General features: G+C 56.0%; 10 protein-coding genes across 10 annotated transcripts; 5 read left to right on the plus strand and 5 right to left on the minus strand.

The window, feature by feature from the left end:
• Nucleotides 1-968: 968 nt before the first annotated feature.
• On the minus strand, nucleotides 969-2093 carry N657DRAFT_634765 (ribosomal protein S2; the record flags this gene model as incomplete). The annotated part of the gene is made up of 5 exons (XM_062791301.1): nucleotides 969-1225; nucleotides 1279-1727; nucleotides 1804-1861; nucleotides 1925-1944; nucleotides 2002-2093. 5 exons carry the CDS (start codon nucleotides 2091-2093, stop codon nucleotides 969-971), a joined length of 876 nt encoding a protein of 291 aa, XP_062646533.1.
• A 282-nt stretch (nucleotides 2094-2375) lies between these two features.
• Nucleotides 2376-3659, plus strand: N657DRAFT_691240 (uncharacterized protein). Its single transcript, XM_062797094.1, has 2 exons — nucleotides 2376-2569; nucleotides 2629-3659. The coding sequence occupies exons 1-2, from the start codon at nucleotides 2524-2526 to the stop codon at nucleotides 3531-3533; spliced, it is 951 nt and encodes a 316-aa protein (XP_062646534.1). The 5' UTR covers nucleotides 2376-2523; the 3' UTR covers nucleotides 3534-3659.
• N657DRAFT_691241 (vacuolar ATP synthase subunit D) lies at nucleotides 3550-5039 on the minus strand. Its single transcript, XM_062797095.1, has 4 exons — nucleotides 5002-5039; nucleotides 4844-4932; nucleotides 3891-4783; nucleotides 3550-3834 (listed from the first exon to the last, which is right to left on the minus strand). The coding sequence occupies exons 1-4, from the start codon at nucleotides 5031-5033 to the stop codon at nucleotides 3751-3753; spliced, it is 1098 nt and encodes a 365-aa protein (XP_062646535.1). The 5' UTR covers nucleotides 5034-5039; the 3' UTR covers nucleotides 3550-3750.
• A 287-nt stretch (nucleotides 5040-5326) lies between these two features.
• Nucleotides 5327-7676, plus strand: N657DRAFT_646499 (Nop domain-containing protein). Its single transcript, XM_062793131.1, has 3 exons — nucleotides 5327-5462; nucleotides 5577-5666; nucleotides 5725-7676. Exons 1-3 carry the CDS (start codon nucleotides 5428-5430, stop codon nucleotides 7424-7426), a joined length of 1827 nt encoding a protein of 608 aa, XP_062646536.1. The 5' UTR covers nucleotides 5327-5427; the 3' UTR covers nucleotides 7427-7676.
• Nucleotides 7677-7681: 5 nt separating this feature from the next.
• N657DRAFT_646500 (ubiquitin-like protein) lies at nucleotides 7682-9044 on the plus strand. The gene has a single exon (XM_062793132.1). It carries the CDS (start codon nucleotides 7896-7898, stop codon nucleotides 8631-8633), a length of 738 nt encoding a protein of 245 aa, XP_062646537.1. The 5' UTR covers nucleotides 7682-7895; the 3' UTR covers nucleotides 8634-9044.
• On the minus strand, nucleotides 8755-11341 carry N657DRAFT_646501 (uncharacterized protein). Its single transcript, XM_062793133.1, has 12 exons — nucleotides 10828-11341; nucleotides 10701-10775; nucleotides 10530-10646; nucleotides 10415-10480; nucleotides 10299-10361; nucleotides 10180-10242; nucleotides 10040-10123; nucleotides 9861-9986; nucleotides 9729-9809; nucleotides 9604-9666; nucleotides 9485-9544; nucleotides 8755-9437 (listed from the first exon to the last, which is right to left on the minus strand). The coding sequence occupies exons 1-12, from the start codon at nucleotides 11021-11023 to the stop codon at nucleotides 9019-9021; spliced, it is 1413 nt and encodes a 470-aa protein (XP_062646538.1). The 5' UTR covers nucleotides 11024-11341; the 3' UTR covers nucleotides 8755-9018.
• Nucleotides 11342-12200: 859 nt separating this feature from the next.
• On the plus strand, nucleotides 12201-12676 carry N657DRAFT_574842 (DNA binding methylated-DNA--cysteine S-methyltransferase; the record flags this gene model as incomplete). Its single annotated transcript, XM_062789058.1, has 2 exons — nucleotides 12201-12409; nucleotides 12502-12676. 2 exons carry the CDS (start codon nucleotides 12201-12203, stop codon nucleotides 12674-12676), a joined length of 384 nt encoding a protein of 127 aa, XP_062646539.1.
• Nucleotides 12677-13504: 828 nt separating this feature from the next.
• Nucleotides 13505-15065, minus strand: N657DRAFT_575510 (uncharacterized protein; the record flags this gene model as incomplete). Its single annotated transcript, XM_062789110.1, has 4 exons — nucleotides 13505-14166; nucleotides 14219-14735; nucleotides 14796-14823; nucleotides 14872-15065. 4 exons carry the CDS (start codon nucleotides 15063-15065, stop codon nucleotides 13505-13507), a joined length of 1401 nt encoding a protein of 466 aa, XP_062646540.1.
• A 721-nt stretch (nucleotides 15066-15786) lies between these two features.
• N657DRAFT_681746 (uncharacterized protein) lies at nucleotides 15787-16195 on the minus strand (the record flags this gene model as incomplete). Its single annotated transcript, XM_062796422.1, has 4 exons — nucleotides 15787-15813; nucleotides 15879-15960; nucleotides 16014-16045; nucleotides 16103-16195. 4 exons carry the CDS (start codon nucleotides 16193-16195, stop codon nucleotides 15787-15789), a joined length of 234 nt encoding a protein of 77 aa, XP_062646541.1.
• Nucleotides 16196-16419: 224 nt separating this feature from the next.
• N657DRAFT_672583 (Prefoldin, subunit 4) lies at nucleotides 16420-17160 on the plus strand (the record flags this gene model as incomplete). Its single annotated transcript, XM_062795643.1, has 4 exons — nucleotides 16420-16593; nucleotides 16647-16778; nucleotides 16841-16908; nucleotides 16968-17160. Exons 1-4 carry the CDS (start codon nucleotides 16576-16578, stop codon nucleotides 17158-17160), a joined length of 411 nt encoding a protein of 136 aa, XP_062646542.1. The 5' UTR covers nucleotides 16420-16575.
• Between the last annotated feature and the right edge of the window lie 613 nt (nucleotides 17161-17773).

The following is a 17773-nucleotide window of genomic DNA, read 5'->3' on the forward strand; positions in this document are numbered from 1 at the left end:
AGTATGCTCTCAACCCTGACGAAACACGTCCATCATCCTCCCTATCAGGTCAGACTGAGGTCAGTCCTACACAATGCAGTAGCTGTGAATCCCGAGCACGACGATGCCCATCAAACAGATTCACCAGGCCAGATGCGTGGCTCAGGACCGCAGGCACATCACGAGCGCCCTCAGACAGTGATCCGTCTAGTTAATAACTTATAAGCAATGACGTCGGGCACAGACACGTCGTGACTGTTCACGGTGTCGAACAAGGGGCCCTCAACCGATGGCACTGGAAACTGCTCCCTCTCGTTTCCCTACCCCGTGAGCGTCAGGTGACTCTGGTCTCACTCGTGTAGTCATGAAGATACTAATGTCGATAATTAATGTCTTAATGACCATCACCCACTTGAATGACTGCACAATAGCCACCTGGAGCCGGTTATGACCGCTGCTTTTCTCACTGGTATTTGAAGTTGAAACCTTCGGTGACAAGGGCTGCAGGTGACGGACGAACTGTCATGAATCTCAGTAAAACTCATTATATGTGGTCGAACCGCAACACCAGGACTGCGAGGTTGAAAAAGCCATCTGTTCCATTACAAGACGTTCACGCTTAGGGGGTCTAGTCAGGGTCAAGTCCGTCGCTTCCCAGTTGCTGCAAAGATCGACCGCTTCTCATGAAGCCGAAAGCAGAGCAAAGTGAATTCCTACGGCAAGGCGGGATAACGATTAAGTCCACCCCTCATGACCCCACAGGGCATTCCCCCTCTCCAGAGACTCCAGAGAGGGTATCTTTCCCTCATTAGTGCGGTCATGTGTTACCTTGGGCCAGAGGAACGAGCCCATTGCAACCAGCATCCAAGCCAAGACAAGACGGAAAGCCATTTCGTGTGGGAATGAGCGACAAGAAAGACGACGCCCATTGTGTCCGTCCGGGACGCCTTGACCCCAAAATTGCCATTTTATTTTCCGCCATCTCTCGTCTACCAGCCAGACTCCTTGGGAGCCGCATCAGCCCACTCAGTCGTGGTGGTGGCAGCGGCGGCACCAGTCTCCCAGCTGACGGGCTGGGTCTCGGCCCAGTCACCACCAGTGGCGGCAGGGAAGGCAGCAGGGGCAGCCTCCCAGTCACCAGCACCAGCGGCGAAGCCCGACTCGATGGCGGTCTCGCCCACCTCCTCAACACCGGGGAGCTTCTCCTCCTCGACCTTCTCCTCAGCCTCAGCCTCGGGGTCGCGGTCTGCCAAGATCGTCAGCGTTGATTTCATCCGGCGGTTGATGCGGAAGACATACAGAAGTAGAGATCAGGCATCACGTCCCACGGGGTCTCGCGGTTGTAGATGGTGCCGCGCAGGCGGAGGACCTCACGCGCGAGCATCCACCAGACCAGGCCGATCGAGTGGCGACCCTTGTTGTTGGTCGGGATGGCCACGTCGACGTACTCGGTGGGCGAGTCGGTGTCGCAGAGGGCAATGACGGGAATGTTGACGTAGCTAGCCTCCTTGATGGCCTGGGCGTCGGTGCGCGGGTCCGTAACGATGATCAGGCGGGGCTCCTTGAACGACCGGGTGATGTAGTTGGTGAAGGAACCGGGGGTGAAGCGGCCGGCAATGGCCTGGGCGCCAGTGTGGGCGGCGAACTTGAGGACGGCACGCTGACCGTAGGGACGAGCCGAGATCACACAGACATCCGACGGGTTGTCAATGGCGGCGATGATGCGGGCAGCGAGGGTGATCTTCTCCCTGTACCATGTATGGTCAGCCGTCTGCCTGTTGCTTTCTCGTCTCGTCAGGTCTTCCGGTCGCAAAGCCCACGTACCAGGTCTTGCCGATGTTGATGATGTTCACACCGTCGGCACGGGTCTTCCAGAGATAGGCTACACGAAAAAACCTGTCAGATACTTATGGATATGGCGAATCGATCGGTCGGGAATATTTACGTTGCATGTGGACGCCCAGGCTGTCGCAATGGGTCAGTATGCGCTGCCAAGTGCTTTAACGACTAGGAAGAACTCACTTCTTGGAGCCAATGTGGCATTGAGCAGCGAGCAGCTGCTCAATGTCGGTGCTCGTGGCATTGAAGATGGAGGGGAGGTTTGCCGGTGCCATCTTGACGGTGCTTTCTCTCGTGGACGTGACGACGGAGAAAGATGTCGAGGCTCTGGCGTTCGGGGATGGGATATTTTTCTCTGGGCCGAGCAAGCTGCAGCGGAGCTCTGCGATTTTGGCACACAAATTCAGACTTTTGTGGGGAGCCCCGCCAGGGTTCTGCATTTGGGCGGAGAGAAGTTGGCTGCCGCAGGCGGGCCGTTGCCAGCTGCTAATGCCAAGACAAGACGAGCCTGGTCGATGAGCGGAATTTTGAGCCACCGTTTTCCCGGCAGGCTATGAGCTGAGGTGAATCGAGAAGCTAATCCTGAATCAACCTAGCGCTATTGGCTCCAAAATCTGGGTCGCATGCTGCAGCGAAGAAAGTTGAGAGGCGCGAGACGAACTGACGAGCACCCGGGGAGACAGTGACCCAGACCAAATATTCGTCATGCCTCCTCGGATACCCGCCCCGCAGGGGCTGCGAAGCCTAACGCGTGAGACATCTCATCAAGTGACGGCCTTTGATTTTGTGAGAGCTAACACTTCATGGCAGTATGCATTCGTCCGACTCCGACTCCTTCCCCGACCGCCAGCCTGCTCCCGATGGTCCAATCGGCCAATATCTCGATGAGGGAGAAGAAGAAGCGCATGAAGCAGGACCCCTACGGCTGGGCCCAGGCACAGCAGCGCAAGAACGCCAACCTCAAGCGGCGCGAGGAGCTGGCGAAAGAGCGCCAGGGCAGCTGGGGTGATCCGGTGCACGGCGTCACCACGCCCTTCGTTGAGTCCTTCGACACAGCCGGTCAAGAACCCTTCAAAGCCGACGCCACAGAAAACGGGGAATCTTGCCCGTTGCCCACTTCGCCACACCTCGTCAACTACCTGCTCACCAAGGAGGAGCTGGAGAAAGCGATCGAGGACTCGCGGCGGCTGACCCAGCCGCTGACGGGCCCGGACAGCCCGGTGTCGGACCCGGCGCGGGAAGAGCAGGAGCTGGAGGAGCACGCGCAGAAGCACGCCAAGGCGCAGGAGGCGCTGCAGCGCATCACCAGCCTGCAGAACGGCAGCGCCAAGGACCGCAAGCACGCTAACATCCGGCGCTGCATCGAGACGTTCGGCCGGCACGTCACGGACCATTCGCTCGAGAACCCGATCAAGCCGCCGGCACGCGGGTACGTGCCGCGCGAGATGCCCGTCCGCGCCGGCCCGGACACGGGCAGTAGCGAGGTGCAGATCGCTATCCTGACGTCCAAGATCCGGGCGCTGGCGCTGGCGCTGGAGGGCCCCAAGGGTCACAAGGACAAGAACAACAAGAGGAGTCTGCGGCTGCTTTGCCACAAGCGGCAGAAGCTGCTGCGGTACCTGGAGAGGAAGGAGAGGGGAAGCGGGAGGTGGCAGCACTTGGTTGAGACGCTGGGTCTGACACCAGCGACGTACAAGGGTCAAATTTCGATCTGATGCTACAGAGCCAGCTGGTGGGAAGAGAAGCGTGTTAAAAATCCAACAAGTTGTGTAAACTTATCTATGTACAATACCGACAGATAGACAGGAGGACACGCAACGATTACACCATCTTGCAATTCCCCGTCACCGCTTGATCTTCGCCAGACGCCATAAAATCATGCTCAAGGTTCCCGAAAATCCTACAACTGTAACCAACAAGCAGGCCCCATCATTAGAAGACACTGATGTAATTGCCGATGCGCTCTTTCTGGTTTTGAGCTATGCATTCGGCAATCCAGGTGATGTTGCGGATTTCCTGGATGGCCGTCAGCACAATAACGTTACCCGGAGGAAGGAAGGTTGAGAACGTACCTGCTCTCTCAACTTAACCCACGCATATACAATCGCGTATGTGAACTGCCGCGTAAACGCGCCCTTGGCAATCTCCATCTCCTTCTGGTAGAACATATCCTCCAGGCTCCGGCCGTCCGACCCCGTGCCGCCAGCCATGTTCCCCGGCCCGCCGGGCCCGCCGCCCAGCCCCGCGGCGTCGAAGAAGGCCTTGTAGTCAGCCACCCCCTCCACCGCCAGCCGCACCCCTTCAAAGTCGTCCGCCCGCGACAGCATCAGCGTGCCCTCGGGATACAGCCGGCCGAAGCTCGGATACAGCTTCTTGCGGTCGGCCTTGGACAGTTCCGTTCCGAACGAGTTGAGCGTGATATTGATGGCCCTGCGGTCGGCTTCAAACTCGAGCAGCTCCGACATGACCTCGGCCGTCGGGGTACCGGCCATGTCCGGATGGGAATTGACGAAGCGGTAAAAGTCCTCAAGGTAGTTCTTGTAGAGCGTGTTGCGCACAATTTCAATGTTGAGCTCGTCCAGGTCCTGGTGCGAGAGGCTGCCCTTAAAGTAAGGGGCCAGGGGCGTCTCGATCAGCACGCTGTTGTACAGCTCCTCGATGTTGGTCGCCACGCACAGTACCGGCATCGTCTCGAACCACCCCAGCGGGTGGCACCGCTCCAACAGCTCCCGCGTGTCGCGCTCGTGTAGCGTGCCCGTGATGAGCAGCGCCACGTTGTCGATCATGTAGCCGTAAGTCACGTAGTCCATGAACTGCGCGAGTAAGCCGACCGCATTGGCGCGGACGTAGCGGAACTCTGAGACAAGCTTGTCGGTAGTCTTAGCTGCAAGGCTGGATGTGGACGGGTTGGGTGGCAGTGTCGCAAGGAAGTCGCCGTAAGCAGGGCCTAGTTGGAGCTTGAGATCTAGGGAGAAAGAAGGTCAGTCAAGCAGTAATTTATCGGATCTTAAGGAGGGCCCAGTACCGTCGATAGTCTCGCATTGTGTCATGTTGGTGTAGTTGTTGCTAGTGAGCAGGCCGTTCCGATAGCCACGGACGATGCCCTCGATGTAGCTGGAGCGGAGAAGGGATTATTAGTATGCCCCCCCCCAATCATTGCGCACAGCTCACGCCACAACATACCCATTGTTAACATTGAAGAAGAGGCCCTCCATTTTGAGCCGATGCGTGCGAAGTTGTGAAGGACAGATCCCAACACGTTGGAGCTCGAGGTGATGCGGCTCGGGACGGCGTTGGATGGTTGGCCCGAAGTTGTACCGTGCATACTCAGAACCAGATTCAACTCATGCCGACGACTGCATTGCCTGACGGGAACGCCCAGATGTTTGAAATTGGTACGTACCTCTCTGCCTGCCCCGATGCATCGCTTGAGCTTGGACCTCCGGCCCCACCTTCAACTCCAATCTGGTGGTAAAAAATTGTTCGTTGCTCTCAACTTTTTCTGCGAGGTCTCGAAAAGTGCAAGTACCGCCGCTGTTCAGGCCGCTTTCCTACTCTTCCACCGACAACAGCAAGCGCGGCTGCGGGCACCATCAACGAGCCGCCATCATGCCTCTTTTTATTCTCACCGAGACCAGCGCCGGGTAAGTGCACCGCCCTCGATGGCAGCAGCAAGGCTTGCAAGTGCACAATTGCACCTGCTCGTGCTTTTGTTGCTCTGGATGGCGCGGACTAATTCAGCTAACCTGCGACTGCAGGTACGGCCTGTTCAAGGCTGCCGACAAGAAGCTGCTGGATTCCGATAATCTTTCTGAACGTCTCTCAACCGTTGACAAGATTGTTAAGGAGTAAGTGCCACCAGCGTGCCATTTTCGCGAGGTCGTGTCAAATACCAACGTCCTACAGAATCAAGTACAAGGAATTTGCCAAGTTCGACAGTGCTGCGAGTGCTCTCGAGGAAATTGCTGGAGTGATTGAGGGCAAAGTCACACCAAAACTCGCCAGCCTGCTCAATGAGTTCAAGGACGAGAAGAAGGTCACCCTGGCGGTGGCCGAGAGCAAGCTGGGCAGCGCGATCCTCAAGCTTCCCGAGCTGAACATCAAGCCCATCTCTGATTCTTCCACTACCGATCTGTTCCGAGCGATTCGCCAGCACCTGCCAGAGCTGATCCCCGGTATGCTGCCAGAGAACTTTAAGGAGATGTCTCTCGGCTTGTCGCACTCGCTCTCCCGCCACAAGCTCAAGTTCTCGCCCGACAAGGTCGATGTCATGATCGTTCACGCCGTGTCTCTTCTTGACGACCTGGACAAAGAGTTGAACACATATGCCATGCGGGTGAAGGAATGGTATGGCTGGCATTTCCCAGAGCTGGCTAAGATTCTGCCAGACAACCTATCGTACGCCAAGGTTATTGTCACTCTAGGCATGCGCTCCAACGCTTCTCAAGCCGACCTCTCCGAGATCCTCCCCCACGAGATCGAGACTGCCGTCAAGGCCGCTGCCGACATCAGCATGGGCACCGAGATCACGGAGGAGGACCTTGAGAACATCAAGCTGCTTGCGGAGCAGGTCATCAGCTATTCCGAGTACAGGAGACAGCTTGCCGAGTACCTCGAGAACCGCATGAAGGCAATCTCCCCCAACATGACGGAGCTTGTTGGTGCCCTCGTTGGAGCCCGGCTCATAGCTCATGCTGGCTCTCTGATCAGCCTCGCCAAGAACCCCGGTTCCACCATCCAGATTCTCGGTGCTGAGAAGGCGCTCTTTCGCGCGCTCAAGACCAAGCACGCGACTCCGAAGTACGGTCTTATCTACCATGCTTCGCTGGTCGGTCAGGCCTCTGGCGCCAACAAGGGCAAGATTGCTCGCCAGCTCGCTGCCAAGCTTGCTCTTGGTGTCCGCACTGACGCTCTTGCCGAATTCGACGATGATGCCGACGACGAGACGCGTGCTGCTCTGGGTATTCGTTCCAAGGCCAAGCTCGAGCACAATTTGAGGTTACTGGAGGGCAAGCCGCTGTCAAAGGGCGTTTCGGTCGGCCCCAACGGCATCCCGCTTGGCGCTCCCTCGAAGTGGGACATCAAGGAGGCTCGCAAGTACAACATCGATGCTGATGGCCTCAATGGTGCGGAGGCACTGGCGACGAAGCGGCCTCTCATTGAGGAGGTTGATGAGGAGATGGCTGAGCTTGATGTCAATGGAAAATCCGATGAGGAGATGGCGGAAGCTCCGAGCAAAAAGGAGAAGAAGGACAAGAAGGAAAAGAAGGAGAAAAAGGACAAGTCCAAGAAGTCCAAAGAGGCCGAGGCTCCTACACCAGCGAAGATCACCGAGAAGGATTACGAGCGTCTTGCCGATAAGGCAGGCATGTCGGTATCCAAGTTCACCCGCAAACTCGAGAAGGGCCAGATCAAGATAAACGCCGACGGGACGGTCGAGGTCCTCGGCAAGATCCTCTCCAAGGCCCAGGAAGCCGAGGAGCAGGCGGGTGCGACGCCGGTAAAGCCCAAGAGCTCCAAGCGCAAGCACGAGCCCGAGGAGGAAGCCGAGACGCCGGCCAAGGAGGATAAGCCCAAGAAGAAGAAGAAGAAGCACAGCAAAGAGTAGGCGGTTGCCGCTTGTGCTGAGTTCATTCTCTTTCACTTGCTTGTCTGTAATGATATACACCTTCTGGCGTACCGGCTGGTGGTTTTTGGCGTTTGGATGGGCAAGAGGACGGCGTTCTTTGGAGGGGATTGGTTGGTGTTGTGTATTCGTGCCGCGCTCCAGCTTCGCGGCGATGAAAAGAAAGGAATGGGAGGGGAAGGGGCTAGTTGCCGGTTGCCTGCTCTCGCCGGCACGCATTCTTAGCGTGAGGTTAGCCTTTAACTACTGTATCTTCATTACGTCTGACCTCGGACAATCATTCATGCTGATGCAGTGAGCGAGTTGCAACTTCCAAGTGCTTCGCTTAGTTATCGGTTATCGCCAGTTTGCCCCACTAAGTTGATGCCCATTTCTACAGTACCATCCATTCGTTGCGGCACCTCTTGCCTGCCTCACCCATTCAACCCAAAACCATAAAACACATCACAACATGCCAAACTCCCCGCGTAGACGGTCGCGGTCGCGGTCACCGCCACGTCGACAAAAGGCTACTGGAGGCTTCAAGTGGAAAGAGAAGCGCTCGACCGACGCGGACGAGCGCCGCGACGACCGGGGCCTGCAACGCGGCTATCGCGATCGCTCGCCGAAACGCGACAGAGACAGAGAGCGCGACGGCGACTACGGAAGGGACAGAGATAGATCGCTGAGGCGGGATCGCGATGGTGCTCGGGACCGAAACAAGGGAGACTCGGGGAGAGAGAGGGATCGGGAAGGGGACCGGTACAGGCCCAGCGATCGCGACCGCTCCCCGACCAACAAGCAGCGGCGGGACAGAGACAGAGATACGAAAGATCGGTCTCCGCGTAGCAATCGTGATCACGACGGGGACCGCGATCACGAATCCAAACCCAAGCGGGACAAGCCCCCTACCTCTACCACCACCAGCACTGCCGCAGCAAAACCTTCACGGGGGGGAGGAGGAGCAAGCGAAGAGATGATTATCGTGACCGTCAACGACCGGCTCGGCACAAAGGCGCAGATCCCGGCCTTTCCCAGCGACACGGTCGGGCAGTTCAAGATCATGGTCGCCATGAAGATCGGGCGGGAGCCGCATGAAATTATGCTGAAGAGGCAAGGGGAGAGGCCGTTCAAAGATGCAATTACGCTGGGCGACTATGGGGTTTCGAATGGCGTGCAATTAGATCTGGAGGTTGATACGGGGGACTGATGTGTGTGTCAACCCCACCCGTTCTCTGGATCGTTTCTGTCTGGGTTTAGGAGCCGGGTGCTGGAGGGGTGGTGTTACTGTTGAGGAGAAGGGGTTTGGCTGTTTTTCGGAGATGGGGTGGGACAAGGAAATTTTATCTACAGTGACTGTTGCGGCCGGTTGAGGATGATACTTGATGTGAAGTCGGTCACTCGGTGGACGGTACCATGAGAAGGTGGTGAGCAATGGGGCAAGATGCCGTTGTTGAAGGCTATGCTACCGAGCTGTGGTCATCCGGTCATCAAGAATATCCCCCTACCTGGATAGAAGGCTACCAAACTAAGTAAGTTAATCCAAAGCACGAAAGATACTCATCCTCAAGATGGCTTGTCTCAAATTCCTTTATTTAACTCTCACCGTCCTCATGCCCCTCCTCCACCTGCGCCCTTCGCCCGCGGAACGTTCCTGCAGCAGATTCATTGCTGGTACCGTCCTCTTGGGGAATATTGACCAGCATATTTGGTCTGCCATTGACACTGCCATCGCCGGGAGGACGGGCCACATATTCGACCTGCGGATTTGGCGCTGCGTAAGGGGGCGGCGGGTTCTGCATTGGATGCTGGACAGGACCGGCAAGTCTCCCTTGGGATTGGGTGTGTGAGAGTTGCTCTTCGTCGACGCCGGATTCGCTTACAGCATCTTCGTGGCTGGCAGCTCCGTGACCTGGGTCTGCATAGGGCCTCGGTGGTGGTGGGAAAGGGGGCTCACTGCGTATGGCGAGGAAGGCCTGCTGTTTGCCCTGGGTTATGTAATGCTCTTTGAAGTCTGCCGTCCCCGTTAGCCAAGGAGTTGAGTGAGTTGGAAATACCTACGGTCTATGCAGAGCTGCTCGGCAATCGCTCTTTGGTGACATCTGAGTTTTGAGCAGCCGTCTATGTCCGAGTCAGTCTCGCTGAGGAACCGATCGGCAAGGACGGGAGAGGTTCCTCACGGCCAAGGCAGAAAATAGAGAGCCTGTCGACGTATTTCCGGCATTGATCAACACGACATGTGTCTGTGTTGTATGGTCAATGATATGAACCACAAAGACGTGCGCAGCATTGCATTGAAACCCACGCATAGGGCAAAACCTGCGGCGGCCCTCGGATTCATGGATCCAGTCTCGCGGATTTTGGCAACGTGACTCGGCACAGCGATCTGGTAAAGGTCAGGATGACTGCAGAGCTTAGCACACGCTTGAGGACTGACGGTTTTCGCAGTATAGCCCGGAGTTGGTTGCCTTGTCACATGTCCGCACATGACAGGTGTGCTCGTTGCAGAAAGCCAACAGTTCGGTCTTGAGGGCAGTGCATTGCTCCACCGTACATGTCGCGTCTAAACATGTTAGACTGCGAATGTGGGACGGGGACTGGACGGGGCGCACTGACGGGTGGTACAGTAGGCGAGATACTCGTCCGCCTTTGCGAGGTAGTGTTTGGCCTCCCCACAGCCAGTTGCCTGGCACTTGATGTCTGCAATGTTTGGTTATCACCCCTGATCGAGCTTTCTTTGCTGGAGGCTGCCCTACGGCTCGCACAGTAGGGGAAATCGCCCTCGACGATGGTCCTGCAACCCCCGGATTTGCATTGGTCTTCAAGAACGTTAGATCATATGGCTGAGCCTCAGGAGGGCAGGCGTAAGACATACGCTCTTCACAGCAGTTCCGGTCCTCTTGGCGCAGGTTCGTACAATCTTCAGCATGGCAGGCGTCTGGCAGTGGTGAGACTGAGACACATGTACCAACGATGAGAGAAACAACTCACGGGCTTGACAAAAGGTGGTTCTTGGGGATGCTCGTCTCCCAGGGCATCTCGGCAAAGCGCACTTGTCTTCTCTCGGTCAGACTCTTGAATTCAGAAGTATCGAAAGTAAACGCACGCTCTGAGCAGACGTCGAAGCGAGCATATCTCGGGAGAGCATTGGACAACGGGTCAAAGTTTGGCTCGAGATACTGGGCGCGGGCTTGTGTGCAGTTTGGCACAGGACATCTTGCATCTGGACGAGTATTCTGAGCTGGCAGTTCGGGTCAGGGGCATCTGAGTGGCTTACGAATGGGGCAGACCGTGTCATGGCGAGGTTTCTTGTAGATGCAGCGCTCGTCGCCGTGGAAGTGAATGCACGTGTCTATAGGGGCTTGAGCTGGGAATGCTATGGACCTTGAGTAGGCGGGTCATACGCTGCTTGCAGTATGGAGACACCTGTATCGAGCCGTTCGAGTGTCGGTGGTGCAGACCCGAGGGCGAGCTTCGGTCGGTAAGGGACAGAGGTGGTCTCACACCGCTGCCTCTCCGGTCGTCAAATGCGCCATCGAGCGACTTGAACAGGACCTCGTTGGTACAGCCCTCGCTCCTGCATTCAATCCTGCGGCTCATTGTCATGGGGCGTTGACGAGATAACAGACAGCTGGCTAAGAAGGACGACGAGTTGAGTGAGGAAACTGGCCTTCTTGGAAAGGCGGCAATGGAGAATTTATTCGACAGTGAAGACTGGCGAGGCTGGACATGACCACAGCAGCTGGGCGACTGGGTGCAAGCCAAGTTTCGGATTCCACCACCTGTTGATTGGCGCTGCCACCGAAAGTTAGCTTGATAGCGGCGTATGGCTGCAGACGGAGGAGGGGCCGCACTGCAAGAAGCCGCAGCGGAACCGTCTCGTCATCCAGACTCGACGCCCGGTTTCTGGCAGGTGCCAGTGGCTGGACTCATGCGGACTATCGCACCTTCCCAGGCACCCAACGTTTTAGGCCGCCCGACACTATAGTAGACTCAATCTCCAATTTGAGGGGTGTTTTGCATCGGAAAAAGCTATAACATTGACAGGCCGCAAAGAAGGATCCTTGATGGCGTTGATCGAAGCATTCGAAGGTGCGTTGTTAAGACTGGATAATTGATACAATCCAACCCTGGCTCGTTTGTTAGCGTGGAACTTTCGTGATAAGCAATACATGTCATCTCCCTTCCCTTACACTTTGGCCTTCTTATAACGTTGTATTTTCGTGATATCTTTCTTTTTTTCCCCTTCGTCTTTATCTTTCATCTTTTTTTTTCTTCTTATATCTTGTCGTTGCATCCCCGCCTCCTAATTCTTTTTCTTCCTTTCTTACATTCGTTTTATCCCATTCATGCCTAGTGCCCCGCCATGTGCCACGCTAACTGACACGCCAGGGTTGGACTGTAGTAGAGTCACATGATAGCGCTCCGCGCAACGCGCCTCGACAAGGGCGTTGGCATTTGGATGCGCGCCCTTGTCCTGACATCGGCCAATTTGCTCTAACTGTCCGGTCTGCCTGCAAATCTGAGGAACAAAATTACTATCTCAGCATTTCAGATCCATCCTGTGGGGAAGCACCTGAGATTAAGCCAGTTCAACTGGGCTCAACAGCCAAAATTCCATCATTCCCACAGAGCTGTGCTGCCTGCCGGCCATTCTACAAACTTTAATACAACAGAAGTCGAAGGGAAAATGGCTACTACCCCGGACACACAAACCATCACAACAACAGCAACAACAACAACCAAATACACCAAGGCTTCCTCCGCCTCTTCCACGATGATATCCCTCTCCAAGACGCCCCTCCCACCGCCCCTCCTCGCTTCCCCGCGCGGCACCCCCTTCGAGCGCGCCGTGTGGTCACTCACTCACCAAATCCCCGCCGGTTCGTTTAGCACCTATGCCCTGCTCGCCACATATCTCAAGTCTTCCCCGCGAGCTGTAGGAAACGCCCTGCGACGAAACCCTTTTGCGCCCGAAGTACCCTGGTATGTATTGTACAAATACATACGCCCCCTCCCTACCTTAACTGTCCCCTCCTCTTTCTGTCCAGGTTGCGGTACTGACATGATCCCAAAAGCCACCGCGTAGTCGCAACAGGCGGCACACTAGGCGGCTTCAAGGGCAAAATTGCCCGGCGCGACGGCGAGGGCATCACGCTGGCCGAGAAGCGGGCGCTGCTGCGCAAGGAAGGGGTCCGGTTCGACCCTGTGAGCGGCCGGGTGCTCGGGACGCCGTTTGCCGGGTTCATTTGAGTTCTCGGCATCTCACCCGTAAGGCTTACTATTACCAACAAGCTCCCTTGGCTCAGGGATGCGCAGGTACTGCGCTTGAATTGTGTTGAGGTGGTTCACAAACTGGTTGTGAAGGGGCATTTACATAACTATGTATGGACGGGGAGGAGGGATAAGTTTGATTTGGTTGGCCTTGGGGGGTATCAAGGAGTCAGGCGTATGAGAATGAGTTCAATCATTGAACGTATTATTATTTGGCTTACACTTGGCCATGCAGCGCTATTGATGTTAGCATCTGTGCTTCGCAAATCTCAGATTTGATCTCGGAACAGGAACAGCAATACACCAGCAGCACTTCGCGACAACACTTGGCCATCACACATCTGCCGAAGTAGCCACGACGTAATTTACCTATGATACATACCATATACCCGGTCTGAATGAAGCCGGCTGACCCGCGCATCAAACCTCTCGGTGAACCGTCCCTGCATCCCAAACGCCGCAAATATTTCGTCGCATTTCGTCTCTCAGATGCCACCCTTTTCCCAGATGCTCCCGGACAGACCGCCTGATGAAAAAGCCAACGTCGCCCCCGATGTTCCCCTAATGTACTGGTACATGCAATGCAGTGTGGCTTTTTAACCCGTCCCTCGAATGGCCAAAGCAGGTGATGTGTAAATAAGCATTACGCGCTTCATTGGTGTAAAACGCCCCGGTGATGAGAGTGCAAATGACGAAACCCCGACTTGGCCGACAACCAGACAGCTGGATGACAAAATCAAGCGAGAAGTGCGTTCCTTCTGCGAGGTGCGCGCGTTTTTCCGAATGCAGCGGTGGATGAGCCGATTACTAGTGCTGCTCATCGCCGCCACGACGAGGGCCCATGCCGCCGTTGCCGCGCGGACCACCACGACCACGGCCGCGACCGCGACCTTCGCCCCGGAATCCGCCACGACCACGGTAACCGCCGCGGCCGCGCCAGCCACCTTCGCGATTGCCGCGATGGCGGCCCGGCACTGACTGGAAGCCATCATCGGCAGGACCGGACGGGATAGCCTCAGCCTCTGGGTGATCATCTGCCCAAGACTGCGTGTTGGACGGCGCAGCGGGCGTGGCCGTCAGGCCTGTCTCCGTCTCGCTGGGCTCGCGAGGGATCTTTACATCGACCCACTCTTGCGTTGAGGTTGGCGATGTCTCGTTGCCCGTGTCCCACTGACTCTCGCCCGCGGCGTTGGCGGCGTCGTCGGCAACGTCCGTGTTGCTGTGCGCAGTGCTGCTCGAAGAGACTAAAGCCTCCTGGACATGCCCGTTAGTGAGGACGGTAGCGCTGCCATCGTCGACCTCGGTCAGGGAGGCGTTGGCGACCGTGGGATCGGTCTCGGGCTCCTGCTTGGATTCGACCGCGTCAGACTCAATCGGCGGGGACTCAGTCGGCTCGGCCGGCTGGGAAGTCGGATCGGTCTGGGTGAAGGAGGCAGCGTGGGCGATGGCAGCCTGTTTGACTTGGGCGACTGGAGGAGGTCAGCACTACTGAAGGATCTTTCCAGGATACGTTGGACTTACAGGTCGTCTGCAGCGTCTCGCCGGTAGTGCTGCGCGTCTGCTCATCCGCACCCTGCACCAGCTTCAGCATGGTGGCAACGGCGTTCTCGTCACCCGAGTAGATGTGGAGCAGGACGCCTTCGAGAGCCTGGCTCTCGTCAGACGTGCTGTCGGCATCCTCGACGCGGCGCGCGGCAGCCAGGCGGAGGAACTGCGAGAGAATGAGAAAGTTGTCGTGCAGAGCTGTCTGGGCATCTGCATCGGCCTTCTCTGTGAGCTCGGCGACCGCATCCGCCTTCTCCTTTTCGAACTTCTCCGTCAGAGCCTTCTCCTGCTCGGCAAGGCGAGCCAAGTATTCCCGGGCGACCTTCTTGTGCTGCGCAAGCTGCTCCTCGAGCTGGAACAGCTGGGCCTGCAGGCCAGGCTTCCTGAGGTGGGCGGCCTTTTGATCGGCATTGATGACCTTGGTGGCTACAAGGTCGTCGAGGGACTTGCCGGGGTGCTCGGCGATAATCGCATCAATCTTGGCAGTGCTGGTCTTTTCACAATGTTAGTGTTCCATGGCGTGGGACACACAATGAGGCGGGTAGGCGCTCACAATTTTCTTGGTGATGTTGCGGATGCTCCTGCAGCGGGTCAGTGATGTATCATAGCAATATTTACAGATTTCTTACTTTTGCAAATCACGGATGTGGGCGTTGTCGCCGTCGTCCTGGGCATCACCGGCGGCAACGGAGCCGGCCTTCTCGGGGGTGGGGGCACTGGGCGCCGGGGACTCGGTGCGCTCCGCCTGACCCTTCGCCTTCTTCTTCTTGGCCGACTTGGACTCAATTGGAGCTGGGAGGTTCTGGATGTCTGAAGCCGCCATGTCGAATATGCTGGGATCGCTTAGATGAGAATTGTAATGGTTGGAATCGGAATCGTTCGCTGTTTGTTCGCCGGGAATCACTGACTAGGTCTCCCACGTTGGACGGTTTGTCAGAGGCGTGGTGCGACGAATCAAAATTAGCGTTGGTGAAGAAACCGATTGCCAGGTTTGTGGAAAGAATTGGATGAATCAATGGTGAAGAGCTGCAAGCTGTGCGATGCGAGAGGCAGGTTGGTTCTGGAAATTTTTCTGTAAAGTGCGTGCCTGAAGTGACGCTGCTCAGACCTCACGCACTGCAAACACGGGCCACCTGAGCTGCCCCTCGGCGATTGGCCAGAGAATTGAAGCTCAAGAAGGATACAGAAGCTGTCAGAAGACAACTTCTCAATGCATTCGATGTATCTTTGAAAACTATTCGCTTACACGGCGCAAGTCGTCTTTCACAGGCCGTATACCGTCACTGTCCGTAAACAGTACAACTCAAGGCCTTCTTAACTATCCGCATCTAGACTTTCCCATTAGTTGTTGCCTCCCCACACCGAGAGCTTGGTGTCGTGTGCCCCCGTCGGCCGACTTGGCATGCCAGTCTCCACATTTCCATGAGGAACCGTCCGTGCGATAGCGTCAGTTCCGTGCAGTTCTGAGCCCGACCTGATCGGTCCTCTCGGTTGATGTCACTGGGACTATGGTATTTGCTGTTCCACATAGACCGACAGATCCCTCATCCCCTGAATTTGGCAAGCGAGTCCTGGACAACGCTTATGTAAGTACCTTAGGTGATTACTGGGCCACTCTGCCTCAACGGGTTCTTACCGCAGTCACTCTCCTGACGCTCCGTGCGGTGATGCCTCGTTCACCTCCTTGCTTCGCCTCAATCGCAGTCTCTTTCATGAGGCTAGTCAGTCGTCAGTCAGCTAATCTGCAGAGAGAGACAGCATCTTCACTTACGTCTGCATGAACAGCATGTAGTCCAAAAAAATCTTCCCACTTCGTCAGAAGTTGCTCCACTAACACGACCGCAATGTGAGGATGGATACCATGACATCAGCGTTCTTGCTCACGTTGCAGTTCGAGTGAGCCTTGACAATCTTCTTGACGGTCGCACGCGGGTACAGCTTCTGCCCAACCATGTTGATATTGAGACAATAATTGAAGAGTGCTTGCAAAGGGACAATACAGTGCCTTTGTTGAAGGTGAGCGTTCTGCGTGATGTGATGTTGTTTTGGCTGTTACAGCAACCGAGCTCTGGAGCTTGGTTGTTGACTTTGAGGAAGCTGCAAAGCCAATGGAAGAAGACTAAGCGCCAGCCCCACCATTCATTTCATGGTGATAGGCACTGGGCAGACGGGTTAGGGTTACACTCCAGCGTCATGTACCTTACACAATACTGGCCCCGCCGAGCGAGGACCATTTGGGTGCCCAAACTGCGCTGCGATTGAAGTCAAGCATCGACGAGGGAGCAGTGCTTTCGTCTTTACCTTACCCCAGTCTTGCAAAACTACAAGGCAAGATGATGAGCCGGCGGATGGTAAGGAGAATTTTTCCGCGCTAAGTATCTAGGCTGACCCTTTTTGGTGACAGTTAACAAAAGAGGACGAGGATGCCATGGGAGATGAGGTCGAGGTCCGCCGCGAGGACCAGGACAAGATCAACAAGTTCAGCCGTCTACACCAGCACGAATTGTTGATAGAAGAGGAGCTGAAGACTAAAAATGTGGGCAACTCTGCCGACATACCATGGCATTTGTACAGAACACAGCTGATTCTATGTTGCAGAAAGAGAAGGAAGAGCTCGACGACATCACAACCGAGTTAGAGCTGGTCGACGAGGACGACACCGTTCCGTGAGTCGCCACCCCTGTCGAGCGCAGCATCGCCACGCATTGGCTGAACAAACGAACAGTTACAAGGTCGGGGACGCCTTCTTCCACATCCCGCTCCCGCAGGCCCAAGAATTGCTCGGCATCTCGACGGCAAAGCTAGAAGAAGAGATCGAGGCGCTCGAGGACAAGTTGAGCAGCATCCGCGGAGAAATGACGCAGATAAAGGTGGAACTATACGCAAGATTTGGGAAAGCTATCAACCTCGAAACATAATGTCACCAATCGACCGCCATTTTCAAACCTGAGCGGCCCGCCTGGAATGTGGAAGAGGTGATATTGGGGAAAGGAGCCTCAAGCTTTTGTGGCCAATGTGTTCTCGACACTAGTTGCGACCTCGTGCACTTGCCTTGAGCCCACCGACGCAGAGACAAGACGGCCGGCCGATGACCACCACAAGTCATGGCCCCGAAAATGACGACGAGTCCTTCTCGGAGACCAGTCGGATGCTGGTTTCAGCAGGTTTAGTATGACTCTGAGGCATACCTGACACCCGTGAGAGAGCGCCGGCCAAACCCCCTTACGGAATCTGACGAAACCGCGACAAGTCTTTCATTCATGGCTTGGCGGCTAGTCGGATGGGCGATATGGAACCCCGACAAGTATGTGGATATGCGCCGTTGTCTCCAAGTCCTTCTGTTCTTTAAGGACAATGATGTCCGTCGATGCCTGTCTGCTCGGGCTATCATTGCGTTGTGCGATTTCATTGTCCAAGTTGAAGCTCTAAATACATGACCCAAGGAACAAGGCTGCCAGCGGAGTCTAGAGTCTAGAATCGAAACTGTCTACCACCATCACAAGAATCTCTGTCTTCAGTCCACTGCTACCC

The sequence above is a fragment of the Parathielavia appendiculata genome (assembly GCF_033297405.1).
Source record: "Parathielavia appendiculata strain CBS 731.68 unplaced genomic scaffold N657scaffold_8, whole genome shotgun sequence".
NCBI lineage: Eukaryota > Fungi > Ascomycota > Sordariomycetes > Sordariales > Chaetomiaceae > Parathielavia > Parathielavia appendiculata.

What these genes read in the sequence shown, in the direction of transcription:
- N657DRAFT_691240 (XM_062797094.1), top strand. Translation starts at nt 2,524, where the DNA reads ATGCCTCCTCGGATACCCGCCCCGCAGGGGCTGCGAAGCCTAACGC. An exon ending in GGGGCTGCGAAGCCTAACGC is followed by an intron (nt 2,570 to 2,628) that starts GTGAGACATCTC and finishes ACTTCATGGCAG; the next exon opens with TATGCATTCGTCCGACTCCG.
- N657DRAFT_691241 (XM_062797095.1), bottom strand. Translation starts at nt 5,033, where the DNA reads ATGGAGGGCCTCTTCTTCAATGTTAACAATGG. An exon ending in TTCTTCAATGTTAACAATGG is followed by an intron (nt 4,933 to 5,001) that starts GTATGTTGTGGC and finishes TCTCCGCTCCAG; the next exon opens with CTACATCGAGGGCATCGTCC. An exon ending in GGGTTAAGTTGAGAGAGCAG is followed by an intron (nt 3,835 to 3,890) that starts GTACGTTCTCAA and finishes ACGGCCATCCAG; the next exon opens with GAAATCCGCAACATCACCTG.
- N657DRAFT_646499 (XM_062793131.1), top strand. Translation starts at nt 5,428, where the DNA reads ATGCCTCTTTTTATTCTCACCGAGACCAGCGCCGG. An exon ending in CTCACCGAGACCAGCGCCGG is followed by an intron (nt 5,463 to 5,576) that starts GTAAGTGCACCG and finishes CTGCGACTGCAG; the next exon opens with GTACGGCCTGTTCAAGGCTG. An exon ending in GTTGACAAGATTGTTAAGGA is followed by an intron (nt 5,667 to 5,724) that starts GTAAGTGCCACC and finishes AACGTCCTACAG; the next exon opens with AATCAAGTACAAGGAATTTG.
- N657DRAFT_646500 (XM_062793132.1), top strand. Translation starts at nt 7,896, where the DNA reads ATGCCAAACTCCCCGCGTAGACGGTCGCGGTCGCGGTCACCGCCACGT.
- N657DRAFT_646501 (XM_062793133.1), bottom strand. Translation starts at nt 11,023, where the DNA reads ATGAGCCGCAGGATTGAATGCAGGAGCGAGGGCTGTACCAACGAGGTC. An exon ending in TTTCCCCTACTGTGCGAGCC is followed by an intron (nt 10,124 to 10,179) that starts GTAGGGCAGCCT and finishes CAAACATTGCAG; the next exon opens with ACATCAAGTGCCAGGCAACT. An exon ending in CTCTATTTTCTGCCTTGGCC is followed by an intron (nt 9,545 to 9,603) that starts GTGAGGAACCTC and finishes ACTCGGACATAG; the next exon opens with ACGGCTGCTCAAAACTCAGA.